The following is a 15,008-nucleotide window of genomic DNA, read 5'->3' on the forward strand; positions in this document are numbered from 1 at the left end:
GTGAAGTAACCCAGATTTCTGGTTCTGGTGACAGTAGGCAACTACAGCAGTTCAAGTGAACAAGAAATCCAAGGTTTTGTCTGTCTGAGGACTGCTGTCACTATATGTGACAGCTGTGGTGGTCAAGTGGGTGTAGTGGTTGTGGTCTGCTCTCTAATGAGAAGTTTCAAGAGTGATTCTGGGCGTTTTTAAATCTGCCAGTGCGTAGATTAGTGGTGTTCACAGTGGCCGAATGCATGCTAGGGTAGGCTAGTGGTGACTTTTAAGTGTGTTGGTGTGGAAATAGGACAGTAGTGCAGTAGCTGAAATTTGTTTTCGTGACCAGCTTCGTAGAGTGCAAAGGCATCAATTGGTGAGTCAAGTGGTGACCAGAAATCGAGTGTGATGATATCTCCTGATTTTTTAAGTGTACAAATGACATCCATCAAACTCAACGGTGAAAACTATGTTCCGTGGGCCAAGTCGGTGGAAGTGTTTCTGAAGGCCAAGAAGAAAGTGAAACATGTATTCCGAAAACAAATACTTTAAAGACTCAAAGGACATATGACCCAAACGATTGTGCCACAAAGTAACCTGACTTTTATTTGACTGACTCAAAGACTCTGAGGCCACAAGACCAATTTTATTCTGCAGCACATAGAGACCATTCACCATGTTCCCTTTACCAATTGTCCTCCCAAGGCCAAATCCTAAAAGACACAAGATTGAGGAAAAAAAGTCACTGAACAGTTCAAAGATTGTGTAATGCAGTATAAAAAGTAGATTAATAGGCAGCTTTGGAACATGTAAAACATTGGATAGAGGTAAGCCGAATGGCAAAGATATAGATCCTCGACCAGCAATGGAGGAGAAGGACCCATTGGCTAACCTCACTTTATCTTTACTAGAAAGAAGGGTGTATGATTGGAAAAAGGTTGACTTATCAGTCATGTGATTGGAAGCACTAGAATCAATAATCCATGGAGATTTGGAGGTATTAGTAGACACATGGAATGCAAAAGCTAAGTTACCTGAGGTAGAAGCAAAGGAGGTTGAAGGAGTGGGTCCAAAATCTGCTTGTGTGAGAACCCTACCATATTGTTCCAAATGGTCACGGGAGGCAAAGATAATATTTTCCTTGAGATCAGACCTAGGGGGGAAATCCTGAGAGCTCATAGTAGTTCCTCCACTCTATGACTTATGAGAGGCCAAGTTAGCTGAGGTGAACCTCTTCTGATTTGGTTTCTTGTTCTGTTCTTGAGCTGATTTATTATTTAGGTCTTGTGCCCACTTTGGCTTTCCATGCAATTCCCAACATGTCTCCCGTGTGTGTTTGGATTTCTAACAATGAGTGCACCACAATTTATCTTTATCATCAACCCTTTTCTAACCATCTCCCTAACAAAAAAGCAAACACCCGTTGTTGTGACACTAACTGTTTGTAAGCTTTGGCATCCTTTTCACTCTCCCAACCAATGTTCTGATAGTAATCTAACTCTTTTCAGATAGATGTAAGGATAGAGTAGTAGGTGGATAAGCTTCTTTCCCCTTGTTTGCATGTTGCCGACTCAGCTTGCAATTGATAGATTCTAGCATAGTGTCTCTGCTCGGAATAAGTTGACCTTGCTTGTTCCCAAATTTCCTTGGCTGTTTCAGCCCACATAAATTTCTGCTTAACTGATGGTAGCATAGTAGTCAAAAGCCATGACATAATCACACAGTTTTCCTGGTCCCACTTATCATATTCAGCAGTACCGGTCCTAGGTTCCTTCACTTTTCCATTGATATACCCTGCCTTACCCTGGGATGTGATGTACAGCTGCATCTCCTTAGACCATGTCAAATAATTTCTGCCATCTAAGGGAGTAATGGTTGTTGGAAAGTTCATAGAGTCAAGACTGTTGTTCATTCCTCCTTGATTAAAAGAGGTTCCAAAAGTTGCAGAGTCTTTAGAGGCCATAACAAAGGCTGCTAGCAGAAGTTTTAGACCTACAACCCTCCTCCCGCAATTGACACACTCACAAACACACAACCCCCACTGTAAGATTTAAGGTCAAAATGCAGCCAGCCACAGTAACACAGCACCTGCTGTCACAGATTTACAGGTCTAACTGACCTCACAAGGGTTGCAGTCACAGTAACACAGCACCTGCTGTCACAAATTTACAGGTCTAACCACCTCACAAGGGCTAGTTCCAGACACACATAACATCTACACTTCTGCTGATGTATTTCTTCATCTGAACCAGGTCACACATGACCTACACAGGTTCTTCACCCATACAGTTTTGGATCACCAACCTACAGAGGTCATTAAACATGCCTACACCATTCGGCTAGGGCAGATTTTAGGATGTTCTTGGTAACAATACCAAGAGCCAGTGATAAAAACGAACATCAGTCTAGGTTCCTGATCAGTTCGACTGATTTTGGAAGTTACAGTCTAGAGAAGAATGGGAGAGAAGAAAAACAGCCACCGACCTCTACAAAAAACTCAATCAATCATCCACCAATCTCTGAGTGTGATTTTCTTTTCAGTTTCTGTTTAAAAATTAATAGAATAGGGTCCGGCAACAGTTCTTAGTGCAGGTCGAACTAGTTTTCTCATTCTCAGTCCAGGTATGTGATTTGTAAGATCTTCGATCAGATAAAAAACCCCTTTTACAGGGTACGGTCCTGCTCTGATACCATGATTTTATTCAAGAGTGAAGAAGAGAAGAGAAATAAAAAATAAATGGAAAAATAAAAAAAATAAATGAAAAGACATTTATTTAAATATTAGGGCGACAACATAAGAAGTAAAAAATAAATGAAAAGACATAAGTGCCTATTATAATCCAATCTGCCTTTGAATTCTGTTAGAATGGTGACTGTAGAAGAGAAAGATGAGAAGAAGAATAGAAGAAAACTGAGATGGAGAGAAATCTGGTTCGAACAAGAGAGAAAATCAATCTCTCTCTAGTTGGCCAGATCAATTTATATGTTTCTATTGATTCATAAAAGGACTCCTTTGCCCCTACTTGAGTGAGGGACACAACTACTAATAGAGCATTACACATCAGCAACTTAAACATAAACATAAAGACTAAAATACCCCTACACAGTTGACATTAACACTCCCCCTCAAGCTGGTGAATATATATCATATAGTCCCAGCTTGTTACATATGTGGTCCACTCTCCCTCGACTCAATCCTTGGTGAACAGATCTGCCCATTGGTTTCCTGTGTTAGCATATACAGTATCTATCACTCCACTCAGCACCTTCTCTCTCACAAAGTGACAGTCAACCTCTATATGCTTGGTTCTCTCATGAAACACCGGATTAAAAGAGATATGGACTGCGGCCTGATTGTCACAATAGAGTTTCATTGGAGTGTCAATAGAGTATCTCATCTCCTGTAGAAGATTTCTCAACCACACTAACTCACAAGTAGTAAGTGCCATAGCTCTATATTCTACCTCTGCACTACTTCTTGCCACAATTGTCTGTTTCTTACTTTTCCATGTCACCAGATTACCCCCAAGGAAAGTGCAATAGCCTGTAGTGGGTCTCCTGCCAGATATAGAGCCAGCCCAATCAGCATCAATATATCCCTCTATTTCAAGTTTTCCTCCACTTCTATATATCAAGCCACGACCAGGAGCCCCCTTTAAATACCTCACAATCCTTAGAACTGCATCCCAATGTGGAACCCGAGGTTTCTACATGAATTGACTTACCATACTAACCGCAAATGAAATATCTAGCCAGTAATGGTTAGGTAGTTTAGTTTACCTACCAACTGCCAGTACCTTCCAGGATCTTCAAACTCTTCACCCATATCACTGCTCAGCTTAGTATTTGCTTCCATAGGTGTTTTAGCTGGTTTGGCGTCTAACAATCCTATTTCTTCCAACAAATCAAGAACATGTTTCCTTTGAACAAATTAATACCATGCTTAGACCTTGCTACTTCTATCCCCAAGAAATACTTTAGTTTACCAAGGTCCTTTGTCTGAAAGTGTTCCTGCAGAAAGATCTTCAACCTATCAATTTCCACTTTATCATTCCCGATAATGACAATATCATCTACATATACCCCCAATAGGATCTTCCTAGACTGAGAGTCATGACTGAAGACTGAGTGATCAACCTGGCACTGTTTCTTACCAAACTTCTTTACCACCTCATTGAACCTACCAAACCATGCACGAGGAGACTGTTTAAGTCCATAAATGACCTTCTTTAGTTGGCACACCTTACCATCCTCCCCCTGAGCAACAAACCCCGGCGGTTGCTTCATATAGACCTCCTCAAGTTGATCACCATGTAAGAAAGCATTCTTGATATCAAGCTAAAAGAGAGGCCAATCATACATAGCAGCTAGAGATATCATAACACGAACTGAACCAATCTTAGCAACCGGAGAGAAGGTCTTCATGTAATCAATACCATATGTTTGGGAGTACCCTTTAGAAACTAGTCTAACTTCCAACCACTCTATACTACCATCAGGTAAGTACTTAACAGTGTATACCCACTTATAACCGACAACTTGCTTACTAGGAGAAAGTGTGGTGAGGTCCCATGTATGATTATGAGTTAGAGTTGAGAGTTCTTCTTCCATTGCATGGTGCCACCCTAGAGAGGCAAGAGCTTCCTAGACATCCATAGGGACAACAATAGAGGATAACAAGGAGATAAACTGGCAATGGGAAGCAGAAAGGTGAGTGAGAGAAACATAATTAGAAATATGATGAAGGGTGCAACTGCATTTACCTTTCCGCAAGGCAATGGGAAGACCAAGTTCAGAAACCGGGGTTAGGGCTGGTGTGGGAACAACTACCGGATTTGTCAATGATGATGGAGTTGGAGGAGGAGCCGATACATGTTGGCGATGTGTATACACTTGACGAATAGGTGGCCGTTCAACAAGTGGTGGCACCGGAGGCAAAGATTTGGTCATAGCTGGAACATGGGAAATGGGATCCGCAACTGGAAGTGGAAGAGGGGGTGGTGAGGAGGAAGAAACATCACGCGACCCCGAGAAAAACGGAATGAACTCAAAGAAAGTAACATCAATACACACAAAGGAATGCCGAGAACTAGGATTATAACACATACCCTTTCTGGTGCTGGGAATAGCCAAGGAAGATACACTTAATGGATCGTGCATCTAATTTGTCCCTTCCCGGTCCCAGATTATGAACAAAACAGACACACCCAAAAACCCGAGGAGAAAGGGGAAACGGAGACAAGGTAAGAAACAAAGTGGTGAAAGGAGAATGACCATCAATGATGGATGTGGGCATCAGGTTAATCAGGAAGCAAGAAGTAAGCACAACATCACTCCAAAAAGGTTTGGGTACATTCATATGGTGCATGAGGGATCGAGCAGTTTCCAAAAGGTGATGATTCTTTCTCTCAGCCACCCCATTTTGTTGTGTGGGTGTAGGTACATGAAGTCTGATGGGTAATGCCATGTTCCAAATATTCTTGAAATGGTGTATAAAAATATTCACGACCATTATCACAAAGAAGAATTTTAATGTGTACACCAAATTGGTTGCGAATTTCAGCATAAAATTTTTGGAAAATGGTAAACAATTCACTCCTTTCTTTCATTAGATAAAGCCACGTCATCCTTGAATAATCATCAACAAAAATAACAAAGTATCTATAACCATTTATGACATTACTTTATTAGGACCCCAAATATCTGAATGAACTAAAGAAAAAGGACTCGATATACGTTTATCAACCCTAGGACTAAAGGGAACACGATGATGTCTCCCCAACTGACATGACTCACAATCCAAAGCAGAAAGATGACTCAATGAAGGAACAAGAGACTTCAAAACTTTCAGTGACGGACGACCAAATCGATAGTGCCACTGGAGAGGAGAAAGAGATGTTTGGGGAGCTGTTGACGTACTTCTCGACCTCCAGACCACCATCACGATTATACATAGGTCCAGCACCACCACTATGGCCATATGCTGGTCCACTGCTACCACTACGACCAGATTGAGCTCTCCGAGCTCCATCTCTAACATCACGACCCCTTGATACTGCAAAGGCTGATCTATCAGAAACACTAGAATTCTCAGTAGATCCAATAGAAATTCTCTTAAGTCGAGCAAATACCTCTTCTAAGGAAGGGAGAGCTGATCCTCCTAGTATTTATGACCGCACTGGTTCATATTCAGACTCCAGCCCCACCAAAAATCTGGTCACATCTAGTTCTCTCTGTTGTTGCTGAATTTTAACATCAGAGGTGAGGGGGTGATACACATTCAGCTCATTACGAAGGTTTCTCATGCTAGCATAGTATTCCCAGTCACCATACTCGTGAGATTCAGTAGAGGGTTTTTCCTCTCCTTATGTGTTTCACTTTCTTCTTTGCTTTAAGAAAGACTTCTACAAATTTCGCCCAAGGTACATAATTTTCTCCATTCAACTTGATAGAGGTCATCTGAACATTCAAGTAGTCAGTAGGAACCATCACACTAGTATTACTGTCACTGTTGTCTCCCATGGCTGAAAAAACAAATTCTTTTTTCTGATTTCACCTCTCACCACACTGCACACTAAACCACACTGTTCTCAGCACCTGTTATTGCTGAATTCTTCACTGTTCTTATGGACGCATTCCTCGGAAAGAAGTATCATCGCCGCCAACAGCAGCAAGGACCTGACCACCGCCAGCAGCAGTAGTGATTCAAAGTTCTCATCCTACCCAGTTCAGCAATAGCAGTCTTATCCAAATTAGATTAGACTATCTTACTTGTTCTTATCTTATCTTATTAGTTGATTATCTTATCTTATCTTATCAGATTAGGATTAAGAGAGACTTATCTTATTCTTATCAAGATAGACCAGGAGATCTCCCTAGGATTAGGACTCTTGTAATCTCCTATTTAAGGAGACACCATTATTGAATGAAGATATCAAATATTCAGTCTAAAAGTGAGTTAGGAGAGTTGGTGATCTCTTGAACAAATCACCAAGGCGTCAAGATAGGTTCATCAAGAGCAGGAAGGAACAAGGGAAAACAGGTGGTTTTCCCCATGGATCAACTCGTGACGAGATCCTATTTGTGGGCCCTCAACACTACACCACAACCCTACCACATGACTACCTGAAACCTCACCACACTACTCGAAGATCACTCCCCCTTCAAACCACATTGAAATCTGCATAAACCCTAACACACTACAGCCTGAATTTTCACCACACGATTTGGAACACATCCACCATTTGATTCACAATAAAAACTGCATAAAAATCACTTACCTAATCACCAAAAAAACAAATTGTACTCGACACTCCATTGCATCACTCGAATCAGCCCTCTTTTCTTCATCAATTAGGGGGGGCTTCCTACAAACCACAGCAAAAACCTACGAACTGCATGACTGGAGGCATAGAAACCTCCAAGGGAAGAGGGCGATCACTCCTTTTCAGCCCCTTTCCTTATCTCCAACTGATGGCGAAGAAAAAAGAAGAAAACCCTAGACTGGATGCATGAAGATCAGAATTCTGGGCAGATTCGATTTTCTCAACCTAGCTTTGATACCATATTATAATCCAATCTGCCTTTGAATTCTGTTAGAATGGTGACTGTAGAAGTAAGAGAAAGAAGAGAAGAAGAAGAAGAAGAAGAAGAAGAAGAAGAAGAAGAAGAAGAAGAGAAGAAAACTCAGATGGAGAGAAATCTGGTCCGAACAAGAGAGAATCTCTCTCTCTAGTCGGCCAGATCAATTTATATGTTTCTATTGATTCATAAAAGGACTCCTTTGCCTCTACTTAAGTGAGGGACAACTACTAATAGAACATTACACGTCAGCAACTTAAACATAAACATAAAGACTAAAATACCCCTACACAGTCGACATTAACAGTGCCCTTGCGGCACATAACTAAGATTACATCATCTTCAACAAGGCTCTATTGGGGAAATGTTTCTATTGATTCATAAAAGGACTCCTTTGCCTCTACTTAAGTGAGGGACACAACTACTAATAGAACATTACACGTCAGCAACTTAAACATAAACATAAAGACTAAAATACCCCTACACAGTCGACATTAACAGTGCCCTTGCGGCACATAACTAAGATTACATCATCTTCAACAAGGCTCTATTGGGGAAATGGGTTTTGGAGATTTGAGAAAGAAAAGGAAAGTTGGTGGAGGAGTCTAATAGCAGCAAAATATGGAACAGATAGAGGGGATTGGACAACAGCTTCAAATCTCCCCACTTTGGGGTGTTCCCTGTGGAAGAAAAACATGGAGGTGGCCCCACTTTTCAACAGAGGCTTGCCTCTTAGGCTGGGGTCCGGTCACAGACTGAGTTTCGGGAAAGATCCTTGGTGCAATAACAGGCCTCTAGCTGAGACCTTCCCCCAGTTATTCCAGCTTGCAGAAAACCAGGATGCTTTGGTTGCTGAGTGCTATGAAGGGGGAGATAACAGTGTCACTTGGATTCCTTGCTTCAGAAGACAGTTCCAAGACTGGGAAATAGATCAGTGGCTGAATTGTTCCAGTTGCTATCTTCGCAGCCTTTAAACCAGTTGGAAGAAGACTCTTGGAGCTGGAACTAGACTACAGATGGCTATTTTCTGTTAAATCCTTTGCTATGGACCTAGTAACTGGAGGCAGAGTTGATATTCCAGCAAAGAAAATCTGGAATCCAGTTCCTCCTTCAAAAGTTAATGCTCTGTTGTGGGCTGTGGTGCTAGATAGAAGTCTCTCTAAAAAGAACCTGGCCAGGAGAGGAGTTCAGCTACAAGATTTGCAGTGTGTTATGTGGCCATGAAGAAGAAGACAACAATCATTTTTTTCTGCATTGCCCTTTTTCTGCAGAAATTTGGAACCATTATCTCTCCTTGGTGGGTGTATCCTAGGTCATGCCTACCTCTGTGAAGGATCTACTCTGGTGCTGGGAGCTCCAAGGTTTGTCAAAGTTGGCTAAATGTGTCTGGAAGACAGTTCCTGCTGCAGTTATTTATACTATTTAGTTGGAGAGAAACAGAAGAATATTCCAAAACTGTATCATGGATGTAAACTGCCTAATCTCTACCTCATTTAGCAAACTGGTCTCTTGGACTGCCACAGCTAAGGGCCTGCAGGTCAGGGTGCTGGGCACCCAGTTGAGGTCTACTAGTCTGTTTGAGCTGTAATTGTAAGACCTCTAGACCTGTTCTGTAGCCCTCTCAGTTCGGCCCTTGTATATCAATATACATGTATGTAATCAGCACATGAACAAGTAAAACTTGTCAACCCATGTACAACATTTACAATGACCCCCCTTCATGAGAAGCAAAATTGATTTTCACCAAATGATTTTGTAAATGGGACAAGGATTATCTATCAGAATCAACTAAGTTTCAAATTTAGGAACTAATGGAAGACCACAACAGAATTCATTTTATATTTCCACTTAAGATCCAATAATTAAAATAAATGCCAAGAAAAATCCTGCTGACTGAGAAATATTATTCAAACTGCATAATTCGGATCTACTTGAAAGGCTAATTCACAAAGCCTTCCATTTTGTTGTACAAAGAATAACTGTATGAACAAACCAAGAGAGTTGAAGTGAGGGACAAATTTGGATAGTGAACAGATTACTGATTGCAAACTGAGTAGTTTACAGCCACCACTGTATTTAATAGGTCGTAGGAACAAACCTGACTACAAGTCATGCATAGAACTGCCATTGCAGGAGAATTAACATGACTCAACTGAGTAAGAAAGAAGGCTGGACCAAGAAACCCAATCGTCTGCATAATCTGCAAATTCAGGCACAAAACAAGGTGAAATAAACAATGGAATAGAAAACTTGTATTAATGGTCTGCAATGCATATAAATCTCTACTGGAAGAAGACTGGCTAGTAAAGTAAGGACATAAGATAAGGAGAGCAACACTTCATATATGAAAAAAAATTATAATCAACCAAAAATGATTCTCAATTCACCACCCAGAAGCCCATCTTCAGTCTCATTTTTCCAATATCTATTGCATGGCTTAAGTGACAAACCCCATCATCTTAGGAAAAAAAGAGAATCAGATTCATGGGGATAGGCCACCACAATCAGTTCAAATCATCTCTGGAGTTTAGCAGGCATAACATGTATTCAAAGATAAATATCACCTGATTTAATATGTATAATATAGTCTATTATTTGTTTAGCAGGAGTTCTGAAATAGCAGCCTATACTGCATATCCTTTCCCTCTTTTTCTTTACAAAAAAGTGTTTTAGGGGACAACAGTTAGTAGGTGGGGAAAAGGTTCTGAACACAGGTCTACTATCTAGCCTTCACACTAGAAAACCCATTGACTTATCAACTCACCAATCAGGCATCAGTGTACAGATAATATGACCATAATGAATCATAATATGAATATGGAATAGTATGTCAATCAGTTCAAATCATCTCTGGAGTTTAGCAGACATAACATATATTCAAAGATAAATATCACCTGATTTAATATGTATAATATAGTCTATTATCTGTTTAGCAGGAGTTCTGAAATAGCAGCCTATACTGCATATCCTTTCCCTCTTTTTCTTTACAAAAAAGTGTTTTAGGGGACAACAGTTAGTAGGTGGGGAAAAGGTTCTGAACACAGGTCTACTATCTAGCTTTCACACTAGAAAACCCATTGACTTATCAACTCACCAATCAGGCATCAGTGTACAGATATTATGACCATAATGAATCATAATATGAAAATGGAATAGTATGTCAAAGGTTTTTCATTTACTTATTCTACCCAAGTACAGATTAAACATATATAAACAAGGAATCTATTTGGAGAGAAACACCTTAATATACATGAATTTATTTTCTGCATACCTTCAATAGACCTTTAAAAATGTTTTCCAAATCAGAAATCCTTATCTCAACTGTTGGGATGGACCACACAAATCGTAGCCCACCATTCTGCTCTACTTGGAGCCACATTCTGTTAACCACACATTCTCAAGTCTTCTCTCACTACTGATAACCATGTTCTTTTCAGCCCCCATACCATTTCAGATCCTTCAATGTGAACCAAATTAAACCTCCCTAGTCTCTCAATCAAGATTACGCCATTACCAAAAAATTATACCCTTGGGTTTCTTCCTATAGATGCTCAATTAACTCATACATTACTAAAGCATAAAAGTTACAGAGTTAACACCAACATTTGGCGACTACCCACTGTGATAGGACATTCTGATGTCTCAAATCCATGGCCTCACATTTGTTGCATCAATATATCTGGTGGACAGTCCCTTCTAACCTAAAAAGCTTCCAGATTATCTTTATATAACCCTATTTTTATGTATTCTCTAAGTCAATCTCTAAGACCATGGTTAATAAAGAAACAGATCCTTGAATAATATTTGGTCTAACAAGCTAGAAGCCACTTGGGCATACATAGTACCAAACATGATAACACTAAAAAACATAAATTGTGTTATTTAGTATTTTTGCATATCCTCTGTTTAGAGACGCGTCCTGGTATTTTTCTATGCATTACGCACTGTTGATTCCAATAAAGGGTTCACTTTATAATTGTTCTTTACATAACCACCATTCTAGAATCAAGCTGTACATTTTGGTTCATTGGTTTATAGATTCATGCTCATCTAGCAGTATTTGAGTTGGGACCAATTGCAATATTATATATGCATTTTAATATTGTTTTGAGAACATAGAGAAAACAACTCATGAATATAAATTAGTCACGATGGTTGGTGCAACAACAACAACAATAATGTAATCTGAAGAGCTATACTCAAAGTAGCAAGGAAGAGAAGAGAACCACAAAACTGAAGAGAATGTCGAACTGTACTATCCAGTCGACCAGTCCTTTATTTATAGATGAATATAGTACAAGGTACAAGAAATTACTGAGATGCCCCTGATTGGTGATGGGACACCCAGATGACTTAAACCATTAAACAGGATTAGGCCCATTAACACAAGCCCAGTTACAAGATAAGTTAAACATAAGAATGGGCTAATAAGAACTCTTATCAGCCAAACATCACTCTAACATTCTAACACTCCCCCTCAAGCTAAGCATGAATATCAATCATGTTTAGCTTGCCAAGTATGTCCCTGAACTTCGTTGATGCCAGCCCTTTAGTTAATACATCTGCAATCTGCATCTCTGATGGAGTATAACGCACACAAAGTTCTCCTTAAATAATTCTCTCTCTGACAAAGTGTCGATCAATTTCAATATGTTTTGTCCTGTCATGCTGCACAGGATTGTTGGCAATGTTGATAGCAGCTTTATTATCACAATACAGCTTGAGAGGACCCTCAGTCTTGATACCAAGCTCATTAAGGAGAGTCCTGAGCCATAAGAGTTCAGCATCCCCGTGTGCCATAGCCCGGTATTCTGCTTCTGCACTTGATCTAGCCACAACATTCTGCTTCTTACTACGCCATGTGACTAGGTTTCCTCCCAAGAATGTACAGTAACCTGAGGTTGATTTTCTGTCTCCAACGGACCCAGCCCAATCAGCATCAGTGTAGGCTTCAATTTCAAGTCTGCTGTTTTTTCTGAATAGAATTCCTTTCCCTGGGCAAGTCTTCAAGTATCTGAGGATTCTTTCCACTGCTCTCATATGAGGGGTCTTTGGTGAGTGCATGAATTGACTGACAACATGCACTGCATAGGCAATGTCTGGCCGAGTAAGGGATAAGTATATCAGTTTTCCTACCAACTTTTGGTACCTTTCCTTATCACAGTATTCCTCACCCATTGATTCTTGTAATCCATGGCTTGGTTCTATTGGAGTGTCTGCTGGCCTGCACCCCATCATGCCTGTTTCCTCTGGGAGATCTAGCACATACTTTCTTTGACATATGTAGATTCCTTCTCTTGATCTAGCAACTTCAATTCCAAGAAAGTATCTCAGATTTCCTAGGTCTTTGATCTCAAATTCTGAAGCTAAGAACTCCTTCAGCCTCTTCATCTCTTTCACATCATTTCCAGTAATCACCATATCATCCACATACACAATGAGTGTTGTAAGTTTGTCATCCTGTCTCCTTGTAAACAATGTATGATCTGCACTGCTCTGAGTGTACCCTACTTTCTTCATGGCCAAACAAAGTCTCTCAAACCATGCCCGGGGAGATTGCTTCAAACCATATAATGCTTTCCTTAGTTTACATACCTTCTTTCCAACATCATATCCAGGTGGGGGTTCCATGAATACCTCTTCATGAAGATCACCATTTAGGAAGGCATTCTTCACATCCAGCTGATGAAGTTCCCAAGAGAATTTTGCTGCTAGTGACAGTAGAACCCTGATTGTGTTGAGCTTTGCTACTGGGGCAAAGGTTTCCTTGTAGTCAATTCCTTCCTTTTGTGTAAATCCCTTTGCCACAAGTCTGGCCTTGTACCTCTCAATTGACCCATCTTCCCTGTGCTTTACTGTGAATACCCACTTGCACCCAACAATGCCTTTCCCTTCTGGCAGGTCCACCAATTCCCATGTCCTTGCTTCATTAGGGCTTTCATCTCCTCATTCATGGCTTCTTTCCACCTTGGATCAGATGCCGCCTCTGAATACCTGGAAGGGACACATACAGAGGAAAGAGCAGACACAAAGGAATGATAGGCAGGGGATAAGTGTGAGTAAGAAACATAATCGGCTATGGGATGCCGAGTGGTACAAGAACGAACAGGCTTACGGAGAGCAATAGGAAGATCCAAATCTGAATTGAGTGAATCAGAATTACCTTGGATTGCAGAGACAGATTGATCTGAGTTCAACTGGTTGCAATCATGAGGTTGAGGGGCCTTCTTCCTTCTACTGTATGTAAGTATCTCTTTCTCTTGTTTACTGAAACCTTCAGAAGCATCAACCGAATCTGGAGAAGCAACTGGCACAGTGGAAGTCTCACTAGGTTGACCCGGAATGTTACAGCTAGTAGTAGTGGAAGGTGATGAAATGGGAACAAAAAAGAAGGGAGAATGAGAATCCTCTTCCAACCCACTACTCTCCCCCTGAAGAGGATTCTGAGAAGACCGGAAATAGGGTTGAGACTCAAAAAAGACTACATCCCTAGTGACATATTTTTTCTTGGAGACAGGATCATAACATTTATACCCCTTCTGCGTAGGAGAGTACCCCAAAAATATTCCCTTTGTAGCCTTAGGATCCAGCTTGGTCTTCTTTGGATCTTTCACATGTATGAAGCATGTACAACCAAAAACCCGCGGGGGAAGAGGAAATTCTGGAAGAGTGGGACACAAAACAGAGAAAGGGGTCTTCATACCCAGTACCTTAGATGCCATCCGATTTATCAGGTATGATGCAGTGAGAACAGCTTGAGACCAATATTGCTTGGGCACATTGTGCTGGAAAAGAAGGGCTCGAGCTGTCTCCAATAGATGTCTGTTCTTGCGCTCAGCAACCCCATTTTGCTGAGGGGTGTAAGCACATGATGATTGATGTAACATGCCTGCATCTTCCATGAATGAGTTCAGGGATCTTTCAAAGTATTCAGCTGCATTGTCTGAACGGAATTGCTTGATCTTTTTATCAAATTGTGTTTCAACCATCTTGCAAAACATCATAGTTATCCGGGGAACTTCTTCACGTCCTTTCAACAGATAAATCCAAGTGCACCGAGAATAATGGTCAATAAAACTGATAAAGTAACGGAAGCCATCAATGGAAACAATGGGTGAAGGACCCCAAACATCAGAATGAACCAAATCAAAAGGGGCTTGAATTTCATTACTAGAAATTGGATACATTGATCTACATTGTTTTGACATTTGACACACATCACAAATTAAACTCTGACTCGAAATGCACTTACATAATTCGGGAAACAACATTGCTAAGGAAGAAAAGGACAAATGACCTAGCCTAGCATGCCACAAGTGCAGCCTAACTATTGACTCCACACTTTCCGGACTAGTAGTAGAAGCTTGCAAGGCTGAGCTGACATCTTCATCAAAATAGTAGAGGCCCCCATACTCATGACCACTCCCAATCGTTCTCCTCGTCAATCTGTC

At 40.7% G+C, this 15,008-nt stretch overlaps 1 protein-coding gene across 1 annotated transcript in view; it reads right to left on the bottom strand.

The window, feature by feature from the left end:
- LOC148870785 (sodium-dependent phosphate transport protein 1, chloroplastic-like) overlaps nucleotides 1–15,008 on the bottom strand; it is a 39,887-nt gene that overhangs the window by 4,483 nt on the left and 20,396 nt on the right. The window contains exon 7 of the mRNA XM_088973798.1: nucleotides 9,656–9,757. Coding sequence (XP_088829924.1) covers nucleotides 9,656–9,757 — 102 coding nt within the window. The remainder of the gene's footprint in view (nucleotides 1–9,655; nucleotides 9,758–15,008) is intronic.

The sequence above is a fragment of the Nelumbo lutea genome, chromosome 2 (genome assembly GCF_056320005.1).
Source record: "Nelumbo lutea isolate HS-2025 chromosome 2, American lotus-T2T, whole genome shotgun sequence".
In the NCBI taxonomy this organism is placed as follows: Eukaryota; Viridiplantae; Streptophyta; class Magnoliopsida; order Proteales; family Nelumbonaceae; genus Nelumbo; species Nelumbo lutea.